Raw genomic sequence first — 21,622 nt, forward strand, 5'->3', positions numbered from 1 at the left:
CATTTTCCGGGAGCACTTAGAAGCAAGACCTGGAAAAAGCCGAAGGTCGTTTCGGTCCTGCAGCCCTTTCCCCCTTGCCGCCACCTGACCCTTCTCCCAGTTTTGCGGTGGTCAAAAATCGCCGCAGGTTTCTTTGGCCTGACCCCGCCCCGCCCCGCCCCACTTTCCAGGAAAGGCTGGGGGGCGGAGAAACCAACGTTTGGCCCCGCCCATCTCCCAGAAGGATGGGGTAGGTAGCCGTTCCGGGCCTTGGCTCTGCTCAGCTCCAGGAAGGATCGGGAGACCTCTCGAAGCCATGGCCCCGCCTATCACCGGAGGGGAGGGGAAGCCATTCAGCGCCCTGGCTCCGCCCAACTCCCGGAAGGGCGGGGGATCCGATCCGTCAGATCCCGCGCGCTTCTCTTGTCCTTTCACCTCTCTTCTCCCTGTTTTTCCGGTGACTCTCGCGAGTTTTGGGGCTCCCAGGCCTGGAGGCTGCAATATGGCGGAGGCCGAAGGGGAGAGCCTGGAGTCCTGGCTGAGTGAGTAATTGCGGCCCCACCCCGGTTCCTGGGGCTCCCTGGCGGCCCGTTCCTGCCAAGTTAAGGCGTTCGCCAGTTCCCCTTCCTCCTCCCCCTCCCGCCATTTGTGGCCCCGCACGCCCCTTTTGGGCCTGGCTGCCCTGGCTTCGCTCCGGGGCCCGCGTCCTCCCCCAGCCCCGATGCCCCGGGGAACTGCCGCTTCCTCCGCTTGTCCGGCGGTCTCTAAGGCCCGCCCCATTCTGGCCGGTGCCCCGCCCCAGGAACGCTGGGCCGGGGGAGCGAGGAGGGCCGGGGGCCACGCACGCACACACACACTCTCACAGAAACGCATGCTAGGGTCACACGTACACACACGCCTCTCTCCCAGGTACATACACACACCTGTCTTTATCCTAGGCACACACATCCATCCTATTTTATCCCATGGAAACATACAGACACAGACGCACAGCATTCCCTGGGCACAAATGAAAATTTAAGCAAGAATATGTGGAAAAGAATTTTGAAAGAGATGGAATCAAAGCGATTGCCAAAGGGAGAAGGGCAGCGCTTCCTTTTTCTGAAAGGAAGACTATTCTGGCCTATTCACTTCCCCAGACCTAGATATTTACTCCTCTGGACATTGGAGACTCCTATTCATCGTCATTCTCTTGTAGGGAACCATGCTTGATAGACCTGGGGTACAATCCCTAAAAGTGTCACTGTCTTACTTTCTAAATGCTATAGCTTCTACACACCCGTAGTAAGTCATAGGGTTGTAGATTTAGAGCCGGAAGGAACCATCTTTCACAATCCCCTCATTCATAGATGAAGGAACTGAGGTCCAGGGACACTAATTGACTTTCCCAAGGTCACACAAGTAAGTAAGTGTCAGGAATGGGATTTGACAGGTATATTCTTCCTGGGTTCTTGCAAGCAATGAAATTCTGATTTTTCTTTTTTAGCAGATAAGACATAAGGACTCATTTCAGTAGTTATAATGCAGGCAAGGTATCAGGGAGACAAAGATGGCTATGACACCATTTCTGTTGTCAAGGAAGGGAGAAATTTGAGGTAGTAAGTCATCACTTTAACCTAGGAGAATTAGAGAAGAATTTATGGAAGAGATAGCATCTTAGTTGTGCCTTGAAGGAAGAGAAAGGATTTTGAAGCATACATGATTTTTTTTTTTTTTTAGGAGGGAGAAGGCATGATTTCATTCCACTCTTGGGAAATGTTATGTAAGCAGTGAGATAGAGCAGTATTGGAAGTAATGGGCAAGAAACAGAAAATAAGGCAGATTACTTGTAAAATATGTGCAAGAGATGTAGTATGAGCTAAGACTGAACAGAGAGCTTGAAGTTACTGTGGTCAATCTGTTAAAGGGAGTGCAGTTAGGATTTTATATTTCATTTAGTGAGGATCAGAGAAACTGAAGGATTCAATGAGTATAAACTTTGCCATAAGCACAATCCACTGGTGGTTCTAGTTCTGTCTTTTGAAGTGTTGAGTTCAATCAGAGATTGGGTAGGTTGGTCATAAGGACAAATTCTGCCATAGAAAAATGATATTTAAATATAGCCCTGCCTTAAGAGGGCTCTTTTTTTGGGGGGGGGGGGGGATTCAGCTTGCTCCAGGTTGTCATCATTAATTTTAAGAAGTTTTTAAAAAAGAAAATAAATTATTTATTCCTGGAAAAGGGAGTACCAAATTAGACAGACAAATTTCATCAAATAAATAGTAAAGGGGATAGAAAATCCATATATTGAGTTTCATTGTCTTATCACTATTTCATTCTCCATGGTTAAGTTATAACTATTTAAAGAAATGATAATAGCATCTTAGTATTTCTTAAAATATCCTTTATCTTAAGAGCAGTCAGCTGAAGAACATTTACTAAAGTCGTTTAACTATTTAGAAGATTTGTTTGAATATAATAGAATTATATATTGTGAATATCTTGTCTTAGATCTGAAAAAATGATTTTACAAAAGAAGTATTTTACTATAGAAAGCAACAGTTACTGTCTTTTTAAGGCACACCAGGGCTAGTGTCTAAATCTGTAAGTTGAAGTGGAAAATTTAGGCAATTATTCAAATAATTCATGGGGAAAAGAACATTTACGTATGTTATTTGGACAATATTGAAAAGACCAGGATTCTGCACTCTGGGGACCTAGGTCTACATCCCATCTTCTGATGCTAATCCATGACTTCTATAAGATAGTGGCTTTGTTTTGAATGAAAAAAAAGCTGCAGAAATTTGCTGCAAATTTGCATTTGCAAACCTGATGCTGTGTATTGGCTGATAATAAAGCCTTCTTCATAGATGGCACTGTTCTCTAAGAAGCTTGGTATTGCTCTGTGGAATGCTGATGAGGTATTTTAAAAGCCATCTGCTGCTGCCTTCAGAGTTGAGCTGAAGGATTTGTCTTTGGTATAGCCAGAAGATGGGAGCCTCTATAGATATTCATATAAAATATAGGATCTGATTAAAGGATTGGAAAACTGGGATCCAAAAAAGAAACTTTTGATCTTTGAGAAAAGAATATTCCAATAGAATGTAAAGTTTGAAAGTAAGGGCTCCTTCTTTTCTTTCTTTTCCTCTCTCTCTCCATTCCTTCCTTTCTTCCTCTCTTCCTTTTTTCTTTCATTCCTTCCCTCTTTTCCAGCTGAAAAAGATCTGCCAAGATTTTTATAATAAATTTGCACCATCAAGGACAGTAGAGCCACCATACTTAATACAATAGCAGCATAGATTCAGACATGCTTAATAAAAAGGTAGATATGATCTTACAGAGAAAAATTTGGAAAAACAAGCAAAAGTGGACCAAGTATATGTAGAGAAGACTTCCATTTTGGAGACAGTCCAGTTGTGAAGTCATTAAAGATTTATTTACCAGTTGTCTAAAAGAGAGGAAGATAGACATCAGTAAAGTCTTGGATTTTACTACGGGGAAAAGAAAAAGTGGGGGGCCTGAAGAACATTATCAGTTTCTGACATGTGGCCTTTCTCTCAAGGATCAATAGCATCCTTGATAAAAGTATTGATGGGGAGCAATCAGACTTTTGCTGGCAATAGTTTCTAGAGGCCCACACACATCTTTACCATTTCTTAATTAACTAAAAAATGTTAATCATGCTGTGTTTAGTGTTTATTGCTATAACAATAGAAATAACTGTTCGGGGCTACATTGTTCTTCAACATAAAAAGAGAAATAAAATAGAAAGGTGCATGATCATGCAGTCCAAAGACTATGGAGTCTAGATGTCCATTAGTTGGAGAGGGATTCCCTTAAGTGTTAAGGTCCTTCATAGATGTTCCTGTGAACACACACTGGTTGTATGAAGTCCTGGGATATTTCAGAGAGCCTCCTAGGAAAGCTGTCACCATTCAAAAGAGTTTTTCCCTGACCATCCACAAAAGAAAGACTAAGGAATAAAGAATCTCTTGTTCATATTATGACGTGCAGTTGAGACCAACCTTTTGATCTTGTCCATTTCTATTTGTTTCTAAGACAGTACAAATGCTCACTGTGTTAAATAGAAGGAAGAAAATGAGCTGGGTTGCCTTTATGAAATTATAGAACTCCTTTAATGACCCAAACTTCTTCAGGAAATAAAGGCTCATCTTTTTGATATCAATCTTTTATCCGTGTTATATAACTGAAAGAACACAACAGTCCTCAAATAATTAAGATTATCACATAGGACAGTGAAGAAAATATGTGAGTATGAATAGCCTGCAGCATATGAACAATGAGGAGCCTCGAATAGAAATCAAAAGGTTTTTTTTCCTTGTTTTTTTTTTTTTACCATTTTAAAAAATATTTTATTTTATTTTATAATAACTTTATATTGACAGAATCCATGCCAGGATAATTTTTTTAAAACATTATCCCTTGCACTCGTTTCTGTTCTGATTTTCCCCCTTCCTCCCTCTACTCCCTCCCCTAGATGGCAAGCAGTCTTGTATATGTTAGATATGTTGCAGTATATCCTAGATACAATATATGTTTGCAGAACTGAACAGTTCTCTTGTTGCACAGGGAGAATTGGATTCAGAGGGTAAAAATAACCCAGGAAGAAAAACAAAAATGCAGATAATTCACATTCGTTTCCCAGAAATCAAAAGTTTTATAAAGGAATGTGTGGTAAGATAAGATAGACTGATCATGTGTCAAGGATGAGAGATGACAGATGGACTGAAAATTCCATGGATATCTTTGAACTGTCAGGAAAAAGCAAAGAAAGTGTCAAATTATGACCCCCTGTGTCAAAACTTAAGGGAAGACATAATAATCATAAGATGGATAGGTACAGATGAGTTGTGTAACTGAAATAAAACATAAAAAGGAACATCCAAACCAGTGTGATCACAAGTTCCTTTGCATTTGTTTAGTTTCCTGGTCACAGTCTTTTGCAATTCAACACGTATTTAATCAAACCATAGTGTCAAGCATTTTACTAGGTGATGATAGATGCTTAAATGTTTGTGGTCAAACAGAGAAGTAAAATGATTTACCTGTAGTAATGCTGCAGGTTAAATGATCTTATTCTTGAGCTTCCTGCCTTGATCCACTATGCTTCCTGGGGAAGGAGAGCTGTAATTAACATGAATACATCCTCTTCACAGAAACCAGACCTCTGATATCTCTGCTATCTCCCTGCTTAAAAATCTTCAGTTGCCCATATTTCCTATTCCATAAAACGAAACTATTTGAGGTTGAAAGCCTCCAATCTGGTACTTTGACTTGACTTTCTACTCCTTATTATCTCTCTTCCCTCCTACCCCTTTACATGCTTTACATTTCAGCCAAATTCGCCTACTAGTTATTCCATTCCCCATCTCAATCTGCACACTGATTTTTAAAATCATGTCACTCTTTTGCTCAGAAACCTATATTCCTTTATTTTTTTTTTAACTGTCTTAAATGTCTGTTCCCCTTGATGGCTATCAAAACTCTTTATAATGTGACTCTCCTCTCCCTAATATTTCTCACTGTTGCCGTATTCTGCTCTTCTCATCTTCCTATTAGTATCACTTGTTCAAGCCTACTCCAATGTTTGGAATGGATATGAGTATAAACGAAAAGGGAAGAGTCAATGACAACTCAGATTTCAAACTGGGGTGACTAGAACTGTGGTAGTACTACAAATAGAAATTAGAAAGGATTTTTATTTTATGAGAGGATAATGCATTGAATTTCCTTACCATATAATTTGTTTTTTATTGTATGCTATCATTTCCTATGTATTGGTATTTTTTTTATTAAAGTTTTTTATTTACAAAGCATGGGTAATTTTTCCAATATTGACCCTTGCATAACCTTTTGTTCCCCTCCTTCCCCCCACTTCCTCCCCTGGCTGGCAGGTATGTATTGGTATTTTTCACAAAGGATTTTAAAGTTCATTGTACTGAAGGAATTTATACTTGTGTACACAGTTTGTATCTTTGTCTTTGCTTAATTCTAAATCATCTGTCATGTATCATCCTGAGTAGTTTTGATGAGGTTTAGATTTGGGGTACCCAAATGAAATTAGGGTTTCTGGTGGTCAGGGAGTTAAATAAGGTCTAGTGGTGGCACAAAGGTAGGGAGTTTTGAAGATTCCCTTTCTGGCGGCACAGTTCTCTGTGGCAGGGGTCTTCAAACTACAGCCCATGGCCGGATGCAGCAGCTGAGGAAGTTTATCCCCCTCACCTATGAAGTTTCTTTATTTAAAAGCCCACAAAACAAAATTATTGTTTTTACTATAGTCCGGCCTTCCAACAGTCTGAGGGACAATGAACTGGCCCCCTATTTAAAAAGTTTGAGGACCCCTGCAAAAGGAATTTATAGACCTGAAAACTTAGATTGATAAAAGAGATTTTATTATGGGAATTGGAGGTAAAGTTAAAGTCTAGTTAAGGAAATAGGTATGGATAAAGAGAACAGGGCACTGGAAACAGTATTCCAGTGAGCAGAAGCTCCTTGGGGTATCAAGCATGGTATGGCTGGCATGTTTGGAACCTCTGCAAAGAAGGGGTTTTAGTTTGGCTACAAGCTGAAGGGGTCTCTTGGGTGGAGTCCCAGGTTGGCTCCTCACTGGGTTTCAGCTAGGGCTAGAATTTGAATTGAATTTAATGGGTTTGGGGACTGAGCTGACCCCACCCATATAACAAAGATGAAACTGTGCTTTGGGTGGAGTCCCCTCACTGAGGCAGAGTTGAAGGAGGTTTTCTCTTTTAAGGATTTTCAGTTTTGGGGTTCCCTCTTCAGTTTGAGCAGAAAATGAGCTTGTAACATTTGGACTGTCCCTAAATATTAGATTGTAGGTAGACAATAGCAAATATTGCTCTTTCTATAACTACTAACTAGGGCTCTTATAAATTTGTCCTTTAAGCTATTTAATGTGTGACAGAGGCCCCAAAGACCATCAAAGTTGATGATGTAATTAAACAGAAAATGATCATAGAAAATGTCTAAATTCATATACAGAAGAAAATGAAGCTTTGAGAAGAGAACTGAAAATAGATGGAATCTATGAGTCAGAGAAATAAACAGAAGAGAGGGGTAGTGTTTGAAGGAGCTGCAGAACAGAGAGCTGGTATGAGCTTGGTTAAAGGAACAGTGTGTTTGTGAGGAAGGGGAAAAAAGGAAAGAGGGTCTCAGAATGACTTAAATTAATTTAAATGAGTCAATCTTGGATCATTGGAGAAAAAGACAAAATTTTGTGATATGTGTAGGCATGTAGCAGATGTGAAATGCAAAAGAAGTTGATAATTTTTAAAAATCTTATCATAAACAGTAACCATCAACAAAAACAAACATACAAAATAGTTGATAAACTCTCACATAAAACTCTTAACTTTTAACAAGTCAGGACCAGAGGAATTATGCAGAAAAAATACTTTTGTTTTCCGCCTTCATCTAGACTTGCCTTAAATTCTATTTTTGACCTTAGTTATAATCCTTCTATGTATAGTTCTTGTTTAGCTGCTTTTGCTTTGTTTCCCCTAATTTAGGCCATTACATATTTCCTTGTCTATTTCATATTTTCTGCTGTTGTATCATAATATTCAATTACATTAACATACCTTAATTTAACAAGAATTTATTACATACCTGCTAAATGCTAGACATTCTGTGCTATATGTTGGAGATGCAGACAAAGACTCAAAACAGTTCTTGTTCTCAGGTCAGGAAACATAAATTTTTTTGGGAGAAACAACATGTGTACAGATGAATAAGTACAAAGTATATAAAAAGCAAATTTCAAGTGATTTTAAGTGAGGAGGGCACAAATAATTGGGAGAAAAGGATCACTGCCTCATATAGGCACCTAAGCTGTGCTTAGAAAGCAATTTGGGATTCAGAGGCTAAGCCAAGTAAGCCTGTTTGGCTGGAACATGAAGTTTATAAATCTGAAAACAGGTTGAACCATAGGAAACATGGTGAGGTATGGATTCAGTTTCTTTAAATGCTCTTTGGGGAACTATTCTATGAATGAATGAATGATTAATAATGAGAACTTTTTGTGTGCAAAGCACTGTGCCAAGTGCGGGGAATGCATATAGAAAAATGAGATATTTCCTGCTCTCAGGGAGCTCACATTCTAATGAAGACAATATGTAGAAAGTTTCAGCTGCAAATCACATGGAAAGATCTCATAGATTTTAGAGAGTGTATTGATAAAGCAGATGATAGTACTTTGTTTCCACTGATAAAATCGTATCAGTCTTTGATACTGAAACATTTGACAGTGCATTAACAAAGCAGATGGTAATACTTTTTAAATATTGGTTTCACTGATAAAATTATATGTTTCTGATAGTGAAACAGTTGACAGTGCCAAAGACTTAAGTACCAAGAATTTTCTTTTGTGGGTCTTCAGGACCATTTTTCCAGGCTGCATTATCGCAGGGGCTGTTCCCAGGATGGTGGCTGAAGGCAATGAGCTGGAAGCATTGCCAGGCTTCAGGATCCTTGATTGTCTTCATCAGCATCTGAGGAGAGGACATGGCTGTAGTGATTTAACTTTCTTGGCACCTATTGCATCCTTTACTTCAGGGTACTCCCTTGCCTCATCTAGGTCAGTTTGTTTATACTGTGATGGGCAGTTGGTGGAGATGACTTAATCCTTCTCCATACCCTGTGAGCATTAATCTGGAAGCAAATCTGATGATCTGAGTTGCCAATGCCAGAGCTTTTGTGCTTAGCAGCCTGATGTTGGCAGTTGGTCAGCAGTTGTTGGTAGTAGTGAGGAAGGTGGGCCCACAGTTATTTTTCCCCTAGATGGCCATGGTGTATGGGCTAGAAGCAAGTCAAAAGGTCTGAGTAAAACTGCTTTTTCCATTGATCTGAGGCTCAGGATCTTAGGCTGTCTTTAATTGTTGTACATCTAATTTGTTTATAGCTTGTTTTGTTTCTCTGTTACAATAGGACAGTTATGAGTAATTTTTTACTGATAAGATGATAAGATTTATCAAATAAGGTGAGTAAAAGTAGAGGGTCTTTGAAGATTTCAGCAAAGGTAGGAGACATAAGTGAGTCTTATTGAAAACAAAAATCTGACAAAGTTTTCCAAAGTTAGGAAAAAATACTGCTTCATCTGCAGATATTTAGTAAATGCCTATTACATTTTTTTTTTAAGCTGAGGTAGTTGAGGTTAAGTGACTTGCCCAGGGTCACACAGCTAGGAAGTGTTAAATGTCTGAAACCAGATTTGAACTTAGGTCCTCCTGACTTAAGGGCTGGTGCTCTATCCACCACACCACCTAGCTGCCCCATGTCTGTTACTTATGATGATGGTCCAAGAATCGTTCTAATTTAAAATTTACTGTGTACTTTGTGTCTGACCCTGACATCAAGAGTTTATTAGTGGAGCATGGGAGCTATCCAGAAGTTATCCCTTGCTTTCATTCTATGACCAGCTTGTCATCTTTTCTGATCTTATGTTTCTTTAACATTTTTATCTCTGGTTTTCTTTGTCATTTCTTATTCATTATGTGTTATAATTTGTCCACACTCCCCCTGTGCCTTCCCATTGCCCGCTAAGTGTTACTTATAGTTAATTCTTCAGACTGTAGTATTCCATAATTTGCATATTGGAAGAACTCTTTGTAGCAGGCATGTTAGGTGACATGGACAAGAGTTATTGAAAATGAATGGGTATGAATGGTAATGATCTGCGTCCTTAGAGGGATATCCACATCAGTGTGGTCATAGATCCTCTTGGAGTATTTTGAATATGTTGCAAGCAGGACTGCCTTTCTCTGTTTAAGAAGTGGTAATAATGGTTTGAGTGGCTCCTTAAATGTATTATATAATTATCCTAAAAGTTTTTGTCATGTGAGGAAAACTTTGAACATCTTAGCTGAAAAGGATTTACCAAGGTGAAACCAATAAGCAGTTTCTCTGCTACTCTGAGAAGGTAGATTCTGTTTTACCTTTTTGGTACAAGTACCTTGGACAGTGCCTGACTTGAGATGAACAAATGTTGAAGTGAAATGTCAGAAATGGGATTTGTATTCTATTCCACCATAATATGCTGCTCTATAGGTGATACTTTAGGGAAAAGCCACTTCAGAACTTCATTAATTTCCTCCCTCTTTATCCCATTTTCTAGCAGTCTCTCTTGGGATGGTTGATTTTTTATGAGTCTTTTTGAAGATTAAATCATTGTTAAAGCAATACCTACCTGGCTTCAGTAAACACCTTCCACTATCAATTCCTGTCTCCCTTTGTATCTGTATATATAACATTTTGACTTTGTATTTTATACAACTACATAGCTGTATTTTCAGATCTTCATCTTTAGTTTGTACATTTGCATTTATGGTGTATATATGTTTGTGTTTTAACCATTTATGTTTTAGACAAGTGTTTGTCGCTTTTTTCTATTAGACAATAAGTATCTTGGAGGCAAAGATAATTTTATTTTTCCTTTACAACTTTCCAGTGTACCTATCAGAAAAAATCAGTACATATAGTGTTCAGAATAACATCACTAATTGATTTGTCTGACCTGATGAAATTATGCTTATATATATTGTTAAAAATATAAAAACAGCCAGAAATAGTCTCACCTACCTACAGTCTTTTCTTCTGCCTCTGTATTCATCATAAAAATTTTCCTGTTCTCCCTTTTTGTACAAAGATAAAGCCACCAATCCATCCAACCGCCAGGAGGACTGGGAATATATTATTGGCTTCTGCGATCAGATCAACAAGGAACTTGAAGGGTGAGTACCAAAGCTATGGAGGATACCATGGGTAGGTGAGAACTATATCTTCCACTTAAGGAAATCAAAGGCTTTGATTTAGGAAAGCTAGCTAGGAATTCATGGTTTAATTGTGATCAGCATTGTGGGTTGCTTATGTTTTTCAGTCCTCAGATTGCTGTCCGGCTTCTGGCCCACAAAATCCAATCTCCACAAGAATGGGAGGCAGTCCAAGCCTTAACAGTAAGTAGCATTTCTTTTCTGAAACCCCAAGTTCTCTAGAGTGAGGGCTTTTCATTTAGTAGAATAGAATGACAAGGGTGAGCATTTATTTTTATCTATGCTTATTTAAATGCTATGGAGGGAACCTTGGGGGTTCCCAGAACTTAGGACCTGAAAACTTGCCTTTTTATGGAGAAAATTTGTTGCTGTCAATCATTATAATCCATTAAACTGAAGTAGAAAAGTATATCCTTTTTCTTGTATAGCATGATAATTGTGGAAATATGTATAGAAGAATTGCACATGTTTGACATTTATTGAATTACTTGCTGTCTAGGGAAGGGAGTGGGAGGAAAAGAAAGAGAAAAAATTTGGAACACAAGGTTTTGCAAGGATGAATGTTGAAAATTATCTTTGCATATATTTTGAAAATAAAAAGCTATTATTTTAAAAATAAAATTAAAAAAAAAGAAAAATATATCCTGAAGACTATAATCTCCTTGGTGGCAGAAATGTTTTGTTTTTTTTAATTTGCATCCTTGGTCTAGTACATAGTAAATGATTATTGAACCAAATTGATCTAGGCTTGGATTTTTCCAACTGTCTTACCACACAGGCTTTATATAGCCCTTTCAAGGACCATGGAATTACAGAATCTGAGAATTGAAGGCATAATATTAACAGTAACAGTTAAGATTTATATAGTACCTACTATATGCTAGACACTGTACTAACTGTTTTATAATATCTCAATTGGTCCTCATAACCTTGGGACATGGATGTTGTTAGTCAGATCATTTAGTCCAGTCTTTACTTCAACAGTAATTCCTTTGACAGCATCCCCAATGAGTGGTCATCCAACCTCATTTGAAGGTCTCATTTGAAGACCTTCAAGGAAGAAGGGTTATTGTCTTCCGTGACAGCCCATTCTACAAGTCTAAATACTCCTCTCTGTAGCTGCCATACAATGATTCTACTTCTGCCTTCAAAGCCTAAACAGTATTTAAGCACCTGTTTTGTGCAAGGCACTGTTCTCAAAGATAGACATTCTGTTTCTTTTAGATCTTCACTCTAAGCTGAATATCTCTAGTCCCAACTGATCCCTTCATATCTCTTTGCCACTCACAAATTTTCAGGGACACTTGTTATTTCTGTGATAAAATATCAGCTATTCAGCCTGACATTTGAAATCTTCCATAATCTGTTTTCCATCTAATTTTCTACACATTTCCTAGGCCCCATCATTTCCACTACATGCCAACAAATTGGCTATTCCCCAAACTCAGCCTCCCCGTTCTTGTCTTCACGTCTGGAATTTACTCCCTCCTCAGTTCTCATTGTCTTATTTCCTCTCTTTTTTCAAGGCTCAACTCAGGTACTGTTTCTCCCAAAGACCTATCTCCCAGATTCACTTCAATTTTATCTCTTTCTCCCTATCATCTTGCATAGTGTTTTGCATATAGTAGGTACTTATTAAATTCTTCTTAAGTTAAATCTGTTTCTCATGTGATTTCATGATTTTTAATCCCTTCATCCTGTTATTCTTATATTCAACATGTTCCAGTTTGTGGATGTCATTCATAATATGTGTACAAAACTCAACATGGGTGTTGTGGTTTGTAGAATCTAATGGGAATGTCACTTCTCTCAGGATACTACTTTATCTTGATTATACTACAAAGGAAGTCAACAAGACTTTTTACTCCCTAAATGTCACTTTTTATCATATTGGGTTTTTCAGATGTTTTGTCACACTGTTGAGTTGTATAGAGAGTTGGCAATCTACTAAAACCCCCAAATTTTTTGTACACAAACTTTTTTCTAGCTATGCTTCCCCCGGTCCCTATTCACACCTATCTCTCACCTGGCCACAGGTGCTGGAAGCATGTATGAAGAACTGCGGGAGAAGGTTTCATAATGAAGTGGGGAAGTTCCGTTTTTTGAATGAGTTAATCAAAGTCGTCTCTCCCAAGGTCAGTTAGCAGTTGGTTCTCTTACCCTCTTAGTAACATCCTTTGTGTACTTTCCCTATCCCCTGCTTCATTAGCTTTGCCTAAACAACCAATATCTCTTCCATGAAACGCGATTTCTCTTTTTTCTTCTGGTTGAGAATAAGCACTTTGTGTAGCCTAGAAACAATTTTTTTCTGATAAATTTCAATTGAAGATTAAAAAGTGCATGAGAGGATAAGTGTTCTGCTTAACAGACCTGGTACCTCTAGATTCTTGGGGGTTTGACAGGCATCAGTTGTTACTCATGTGGCTCATAATAATCCTGATTGGTTATTTGCCTTCACATGATGGCTGTCTGGGGTAGGTTTTGTTGAGTCAGTGTCACTTAGCTCTGGACACTGCCATAAGGAGCCATTGGGACCCATTATCCCTTATTAAAGAAATTCCCTTTAACTCCTTCAAGATAAAATGTAGTTGTGTTTCTGGCAGATTATGCATGGAAATGCAGTGACAAGAACTCCCGGCCCCTGCCTAACCACAGGCTGTATCCCAGATTGATACAGATATGCCACAGGTAGTTTCCTCTCTTATCCCTCCTCCTCTTTCTCTCACACATAATCTTTAAAACCGGCTGTCTTTTAGTAAGCTTGAGGACTAGAGATAAATAGCAACCAGCTAATTACAGTAAAGAGAGCCTTACCACTTTTCCTGCCTTCAGATTGCAGTTACTAGATTTTTCTGTCTCATTTTTACTCTCAGTACTTGGGGGACAGGATCTCTGAGAAAGTGAAAGCCAAAGTCATTGAGCTGCTGTACAGCTGGACAATGGCCTTACCAGAGGAGTCCAAAATAAAGGATGCTTACCAGATGCTTAAGAGACAGGGTGAGTGTCTCATTGCATTTACTTTCCCTCTCCCTCCAGAACAGATACTAGCAAATTAAGTCTCAGCATAGGGAAGAGGCTTAGAATATTATTTAGATCCTTTGCCTTGAGACTCCCTTATATCTTTTCAAGAGGTTAGGGGATGTAGGAAAGAATACAGCTCTTGAAGTTAGGAAACTGGGTTAGAGACCCATTGCTGACACTTTATGGTTCTAATCCTGATCAGTTACATCATATGTAAAGTAGAGGGAAATAAGACCTCACCTGGCTTTTTTGAGAAAAGTTTTTCATAACTGTTAAAGTACTATTTAAGAGTGAATTATTATAATTACTTGAAAGAATTTTGTTTATTGAAGTAGTTGTCTTCAGTTCCACCAAGGTACACTGTATCATATCCTTTTTTTGTTGATCTAATTCTCACAGATAGCATTCACACTTTTAATGAGGGAGAGAAAAGAAAGAAACTTTTTTTTTTTTTTGGTATCAGTAAACACCCTTAACCCTAACTCTTATTTCAGGGATTGTGCAGTCAGACCCACTGATTCCTATGGACCGGACACTTATCCCCTCCCCGCCACCTCGTCCTAAGAATCCTGTTTTTGATGATGAGGAGAAATCCAAGGTAAGGTACAGTCCGAACATGAGAATCCTGACAATCCAGAGTTGAGAGTTAAGCAATAGGAAATCAAGTACTAGTCATTCTATAGCAACATTGAGCATCACTTTCATGGTAATCTCATCTTTAATGGCCTCTTCTTTCAGCTCTTAGCCAAGTTGTTGAAAAGCAAAAACCCAGATGACCTCCAGGAAGCCAACAAATTAATCAAATCCATGGTGAAAGAGGTGAGCATACCCTGATGCTTTGACATAGCAGTCAATGGGAGAGGGTATCCATTGATCATTAAGTAACAGTCTCTTTCCTTCTCAACATTATGTTTCACTTGTTCATTTTTTATACCAGCTTCTCACTATGTGATTATTATTATGGTCTTGAGGGAGATCTATGTTGACTAGAATTAACAACCTTGCATCTGAACAGGGTGGAATTAAGTCAGATACCCAAATTCAAACATAAAACTGCCCTTTAGAAGTAAAATTCTTTTTCTCCACTGTCCAAGAAGAGGGCAAAGGCTGAAGAGCTTTTTCCTGTGAAGGGTTCACAATGGAACCCTTAATGAAATTCTGGAAGGTAGGGAGATTCCTGCATTGAAGAGCTTTGTTCTTTCTTTAGTTTACATTGTTGCAATCATCATCTATAATTTTCTGTTGAGTTTGCATTAGTTCCTGTGTATCCAGTTCCTATAATTTTCTCAATTTATTGTTTCTTATAGAATTGTAATATTTTTTACATTAATGTAATTTATTTAGCAGTGTTCCAGTCAGCAGTCATCTACTTTGTTTTTTGGAGGTTTTGCTCTACAAAAAGTGCTGTTATAAATATTTTGGTAACTTTGTTTTAATCATTGATCTCCTTGGGGCATACGCCTAGCAATGTGAACTCAGATTAAAGGATGGAGACAATAGGTAATTTCTCAACATAATGCCAAATTACTTTACAGAATGTTCGTACTTCCACAAATAGTGTATCAATGTGTTTATCTTTTTTTTCTTTTGATAATTGAGCTTTTATTATTATATTACTTTTTGTTTATAGTAAGCCTGCCTTTTCACAACGCCTTCAACATTATGTCTTCCTTTGTCCTTTTTGCCAATTTTTGGGGTGTGAGGTAAAATTTGAATTGCATTTATTTGCATTTCACAGCATTGTAAATGGATAGAACAACAAAAAACCTTAAAACTGAATGCTATGAAATTATAATGAATTTTGGCCTCAAAGAAGAAAAATGAGAATCCATCTTCCTTTCTTCTCTGCAGAGATGGGGGAGTCTATGGTTGCAGAATACTATATATTAATAATAGCACTTGGGTGATGTGTTAAAATTTTTTTAAAAGATATGTAAAACTATTATAACAGATGGCTTTCTGGGAGAGAATGGAGGTGTTGTAAAAGCAAAATATAAATTTAAAAAAAACTAACTCACTGGTGATTGGAGTTTCTGACAAAATCTTTCTCCATCCTTTTCTTGATTTAGGATGAAGCTAGGATTCAGAAAGTGACCAAACGACTCCATACTCTAGAGGAAGTCAACAATAATGTAAAACTTCTCAATGAGATGCTGGTTCATTATAGTAAGGAGGACTCATCAGAAGCAGATAAAGAACTCATGAAGGTAATCATCCTTAGCAAGACTAAAAACATTGGACATATCTAATTGAAGGCAAAAACTAGGTTAGCTAATCCAGGGGATGTTTGATGAATCTTATGCTCAAACTGAAATCTTGGTCCCTTTTAAATCTAGAACAAATCTTGGTCAAGGAGCCAATAACTCTTGAGCAGTGTAATACATTCATATTCATGTACAATTTTTTTTTAGTACCAAAGCTTAGTAACAGTAGATAGGTAGTTCAATAGGAGTTACACTAGTCTGGGAATGTAAAGAAATAGGAAGTAGTTCTGCTTCAGTTATTAACTAGCAGCTGTGTAACTTTGGAAAAATTACTTCTCTGGATCTTAATTTCCCCATCTCTAAAAGAAAGGGGGATGAACTAGATTTTTAAGGTTCTTTCTAGCTATAGATTCTTTATTATGACTTGGTCTCTCCCAGGAGTTATATGAGCAATGTGAAACCAAGAGGAGAACATTGTTCAAATTGGCCAGTGAGACAGAAGACAATGATAGCAGTTTAGGTGAGTGAGAAAAGGGAGAAGTTTTGGTTGACAGAGAACCCCAAGAGTTTGGGTGTTCATAGTGGGCAGGTATTAACTCAGTGTTATTTTCTTCTCTGCTCCAGGAGATATCCTCCAAGCCAGTGACAATCTTTCACGGGTTATCAACTCCTATAAAAAAATTATTGAAGGACAGGTCATTAATGGTGAGGTGGCTTCCCTAGCCATATCTGCCTCAGAAGGTAAATAACTCTGGTCCTCAAAATCCTGGTGGCTTTTTTCCTCCAGCCCTATCTAGATTTCATAATCCAAATCCATCTCTTAATTTACAAATAGCTATGTGGGATCAGGAGAACACTCAAATTCAGCTGGGATGCCCAAAAAGTGAGAAAATTGAATAAAAATGTTTGTCTTTGAGAAATAGAGAACAAATGGACTTATTGGAATCTGCTTTCTCCACTCCTGCTACTTTTCCCTATTATCTCAGCAGGCCTGCACTGGTACTGGTCTGGGTTACCCTAAGAGTTTTATTATAACTGTTATAATCATCTTTACCCCCCTTTTCTCCTCTCCATTCAGGAACCAACCCCTCTAGTAACCTCAACACTCTGATTGATCTTGCTGAATTGGATATGTCTAACAGCCCACCCCTGGTACTGGCCCCACAACCTGCCCCACCCTCCTCGGACATCCCTATCCTTCCACCCCCTCCAAGAAGCTGTTCATCTAGTCAGGCAGAAACCTCTGGGACCAGTGGTGTGACCAACTCTCTGTCCCTGTTGGATGAAGAGCTGTTATGCTTAGGTAAAACTTTTGAGGAGAAGGTACAATGTCAATCTAGATTATTATAGGGGGTACCTGAGGGAGCACAGCTCTATTGTGTGCAATAATGCTAGGTGCAGTAAAGAGGAACTCTCTCACTTAATGAATTATACCCATTTTCATTTAGGAGAACCATTAGGAAAGATCTAGCTGGAAGACATTGTAAAGCATGTTAGCACACCACCCAGCTTTTAGAGTGTTTTAGGAGGATTTGGAGTTGTATAATCTCTAGTTCTTGACTCTGCTATCCTCTAATTCCAGTGGCCTCCCCCAGCTCAGGTTACTTGCTCTGGAGGCTGTTCTTGGTTCAGCGAGCAGTTCCCATCATTTCAAGACCTAACTGATGTGTGATAGCCTTTAGTTGGTTTCAGGATGAGATGAGCTTTTAACTTTACCATGAGTGGAGCTGGATTTGAGACTCCTGGGCAGTTTTCCAGTGCTTTTTCCCAACTTCCAACTATTCTGTGTGTTCAGGCCTTGCTGACTCAGCCCCTAATGCTGCTCCCAAAGAGTCAACAGGGAACAGCCAATGGAACCTATACCAGGTAGGAGAAGAACATTCCCTAGGTGGGTAGGTGATGGGGGAGCCCCTGAGAGTCCTGTCTCAGTAGCCAGATTCTAAAGTAGAGAAAACAAACACCTCCTACTGAAAGTTTAGTGTGGAACCTTAATCTAAGTAGAGTCTGGGGTTAGGTCCTACCCTTTGGGATATCCCAGTTTAAGGGGGAAATTTAGGGAAATAAAGTACTGCCACCAGGGGAAAGAAGGGCACAGTGGGTATAGAATTGTGTCCCATAAATGCCCAAGGGTCCTATGTTCCACTTCATTTTGTGGCACAATAAATAGTCAAATGTAGCATTTTTCAGCCCAAAGCTGTTGACTCCTGTCTGCAACTCCCAGGGCAGCCCTTTCCTCCAGTCCTCTACACAGCCCTTGAACAGCTCCCCAGCCCCACTGCCTCCTCCTCCCTTTACGGCTCCCGCTACCAAGGCCAGCGTCCCTGCCCCCAACACAGGCTCATTCTTGTTCTCCATGGGACTGGCCACGGCTACACCCCAAAAGGTGGGGCCACCAGCCCCAGGGTACCTCAGCTCAACTGTGGGTGATAGTTCCCTGCACCAGTTGGATGTTCTCAACCAGCTTCTGGAAGATACCAAAGGGTAATGAATTGGGCAGGGGAGAGGAGGGGGAGTGGTGGTGGCAAAAGGTTCCTTAACAAGAGGGGAAAAGATTGGAAGAGGATTTGGGGGCTGGTCTTTGGAATCCTGGGAAGAAACTAGTGTGGAAATAGAGGGAAGCCAGTTTCCATGTGGATGATCTGGCTCAGGTCTCAGAAATAGAGAATGGCCAAGGGTAGGAGGGACCATATCAAGAGTTGGGAAAATCATGCCAGTCTCTTAAGTAGCGACCTAGGCAGTTGTGGCACCTTCTATAATTTTTCTTCTGCTCCTTGCCCAGGACATCAGGCTTGGTGAAACCAGTCTCCTCCAGCTTCCTCCCTGGGGTCACCTCCTCAATCATCCCCAGCAACGCTCCAGTAGGGCCACCAGGCTCCTTCCCTCCTGGGCCTGGTAGCCCTTTGTTCCAACCACTGCCATTCCAGCAGGGAAGTCCCCTGAAGGGAAATGAACTCTCCCTGACCAATGTCCACGTCCCCTTGGAGTCTATCAAGCCAAGTAGGTATCTTGGCAGCTAGGGGGTTGGGTGTTTTGAAGTGGAAAAGGGTTAAGACTTTTTTTCTCAGTGTGGCAGGAAGAGTACCTGAGAACAGAACCTGGGGCATTTCTTTTCTGCTGTGGGTGCTACACACGGGAGGAAGATCAAGGCATCAAGATGCCTGTGCTTTCCAAACTTGCCTGGTTTTTTTCCTCCTTTGTAGGCAGTGCACTCCCAGTGACAGCCTATGACAAAAATGGCTTCCGCATCCTCTTTCATTTTGCCAAGGAGTGCCCACCTGGACGGCCTGATGTGCTGGTGGTTGTGGTATCCATGCTGAATACAGCTCCACTGCCTGTCAAAAGCATTGTACTTCAGGCAGCAGTGCCCAAGGTACTTTGGCATTTGCTGCTAGCCCCGGGTCTTTTCCCTTCCCTTCCCAAAGAGGGAATGTTTCCTGGGCTGTCACCTAGAAGACAGAATTTACTTGCCTTCAACACATTGAGTCCTAACTTTTCTCCACATGCATATCATGTAGCTGGATTCCCTCATCTTTTTGTTGACTAATGTCACCCCCCTCCAGCTAGCTAGCTCTCTCCCTGTCAACAGATCTCTTCTACTTTTTAGTCCATGAAAGTGAAGCTGCAGCCTCCCTCAGGGATAGAACTGTCTCCATTCAACCCCATCCAGCCACCTGCAGCTATAACCCAGGTTATGTTGCTGGCTAACCCAATGAAGGTGAGTTGAGGAAAACCAGGTCTGTCTAGCAATGTTCGTTCATCTTTTTCTTCCTTGGAATATTTTTAAATACATAAAATAGGGTTAAAAAGGAAACCAACTATATTTAAATGTACTTATCAAAAAAGTTAACCTTAACCCAAATTAAGAACCCTTAATCTACAGGATTTGACAATCTTATGCTTCAGTTTGAGCCTTTTCTAAAGTGCTGAGGCAATGAAAGCTAAAGATGAGAGGTATGTTTGACTGTTGAAAGTCCCCTTCTAACTGCCTCCAGTAAGAAAAAGGACACCAAATATTCCTACTATGATATTAAGATAGGGATTCCAGAAACCGTTGCTCATGTTATTCACTTATTCTCTCTCTCTCTTAGGAGAAGGTAAGGTTGCGTTACAAGCTGACCTTTGCCCTTGGGGATCAGCTCAGCACAGAGGTGGGTGAAGTGGACCAGTTTCCCCCAGTGGACCAGTGGGGGAACCTATGACCTATCAGGACAGCTGTAATCTCTGCCAAGAGGACATGGGATGCTGCCAGATACACCAGAAAGAGAAAGGACCACGAATGCACCCCGGTGCAGTCCTGCTTTGTTTCTGTGGCCTGACAACAGTGCTTATAGTTTTACTTTGGAACATGGAAACTGGGCAATGCTAGACTGGCCATTCCTTCTTGGTCTTGAAAAAGACCCCTCCTCATCCAAACACTTCCCCCTCCTCTCCTTCTGCTTTAAAAACTTGAAATAATGGTATAGCTGAGGGACAAGGCATAGCCAACTGTCAAGGAGGATGGTTCCCTCTTCTCCTAAGCAATATCTGGCCTGGATCAGTTTCTTCACTACAGTTCTATGAGGGGAACTCTTATAGAGAAAGATTTTCCCAGATGTTTTGTCCCTAATTAACACCTGGTTTGTTACCACAACCAAAGACCCTTGGCAAAGAGGGGTATTTGGGTCAAAACCCCACAACCACATCCCCTTAGTATTTATAGGCTGGAAGCTGATAGGAAATGTAACAAGGGTGATAAAATTGTCTTTCCTCATATATTTCAGATGTTTGCTGGCTATGTGCTACAATTACAACAGGAGAGCTAACTAGAAAGTACATGGAAAGATAAGGCAACCAGTGTTCCCCCAGTGCAGGGGGTAGGGGAACATAAGTTAGTTCTAGGCTTGGGCCAATGAATTCTGGTATAGAAATGATACCTCTTCTCCCTGCTTAGTGCAGAATAAAGAACTGCCTCCCTATCCTGCCACTCAGGCTTCTGAAGAATGCTTCTACAAACATTTTGTAGCATATTTGGATGTATAGAATTAGTGATAACATAAGCAAATTGCACTAGGCTTTGTCCATGTCCCAAACTATGAGTGACTGGCTATCTGGCCTCTCCTCTCTCCTTGGAGTATCAGAACTAACAACAAGATGGTGGGTCTGGAGGAAAATGCTGATGAAAGGAGAAGTTCAGGAGAGCCAAGTTTGCCTACCAGCCAACTGGTACCGTCTGTAAGAGGGCTTTATAACTACCTTTCTGCAAAAGTAAGAAGAAAGGATAAATGGTACATCTACTCCAGAGGGATAGCCAACTACATCCCTTCTTCTTTCCCAGCCAACATTAAAGCTCAATTTAGCTCCTTTATGCCCATTTAGAAAGCAGGTTTCCCTGCTTCAGATATGTAAGTGAATCAATTAAATCACACTAAGGAACATGAGCTTTCCCCGATGGCTATGCTGCTCTAGCCAGGAAAGATAGTTTAACTGTGTGGCATTGTAGAAGCTTCAAGGCACTGAACCTGATGAATGTAACTTGTTTGTATGTTGAGGTCGCAGCTGAACTTTACATGCTGTCTCCAATGCACTGGTTTTGCTGCATGTCAAATAAACATTTTCTGTAGGGTTTGACTCCACTTGGAAGCTTTAAGGTATAAA

The 21,622-nt window shown here is 40.0% G+C and overlaps 1 protein-coding gene across 4 annotated transcripts; it reads left to right on the top strand.

Moving 5' to 3' along the window:
- Window positions 1-398: 398 nt before the first annotated feature.
- Window positions 399-21,600, top strand: GGA3 (golgi associated, gamma adaptin ear containing, ARF binding protein 3). Of its 4 annotated transcripts, none has more exons than XM_051995122.1 (17): window positions 399-521; window positions 10,640-10,724; window positions 10,871-10,946; window positions 12,800-12,898; window positions 13,637-13,760; window positions 14,279-14,382; window positions 14,523-14,603; window positions 15,854-15,991; window positions 16,427-16,508; window positions 16,613-16,729; window positions 17,067-17,291; window positions 17,784-17,854; window positions 18,372-18,469; window positions 18,768-18,985; window positions 19,189-19,358; window positions 19,593-19,703; window positions 20,077-21,600. In XM_051995122.1, exons 1-17 carry the CDS (start codon window positions 482-484, stop codon window positions 20,185-20,187), a joined length of 1,950 nt encoding a protein of 649 aa, XP_051851082.1. In that variant the 5' UTR covers window positions 399-481; the 3' UTR covers window positions 20,188-21,600. The 4 variants fall into 4 exon arrangements, with proteins under 4 accessions (XP_051851082.1, XP_051851081.1, XP_051851083.1 ...); XM_051995121.1 differs by having other exon boundaries at window positions 403-521; window positions 18,210-18,469; XM_051995123.1 differs by lacking the exon at window positions 20,077-21,600 and having other exon boundaries at window positions 403-521; window positions 18,210-18,469; window positions 19,575-19,665.
- The last annotated feature ends 22 nt before the right edge of the window (window positions 21,601-21,622 follow it).

This window comes from Antechinus flavipes, chromosome 4 (assembly GCF_016432865.1).
Source record: "Antechinus flavipes isolate AdamAnt ecotype Samford, QLD, Australia chromosome 4, AdamAnt_v2, whole genome shotgun sequence".
In the NCBI taxonomy this organism is placed as follows: Eukaryota; Metazoa; Chordata; class Mammalia; order Dasyuromorphia; family Dasyuridae; genus Antechinus; species Antechinus flavipes.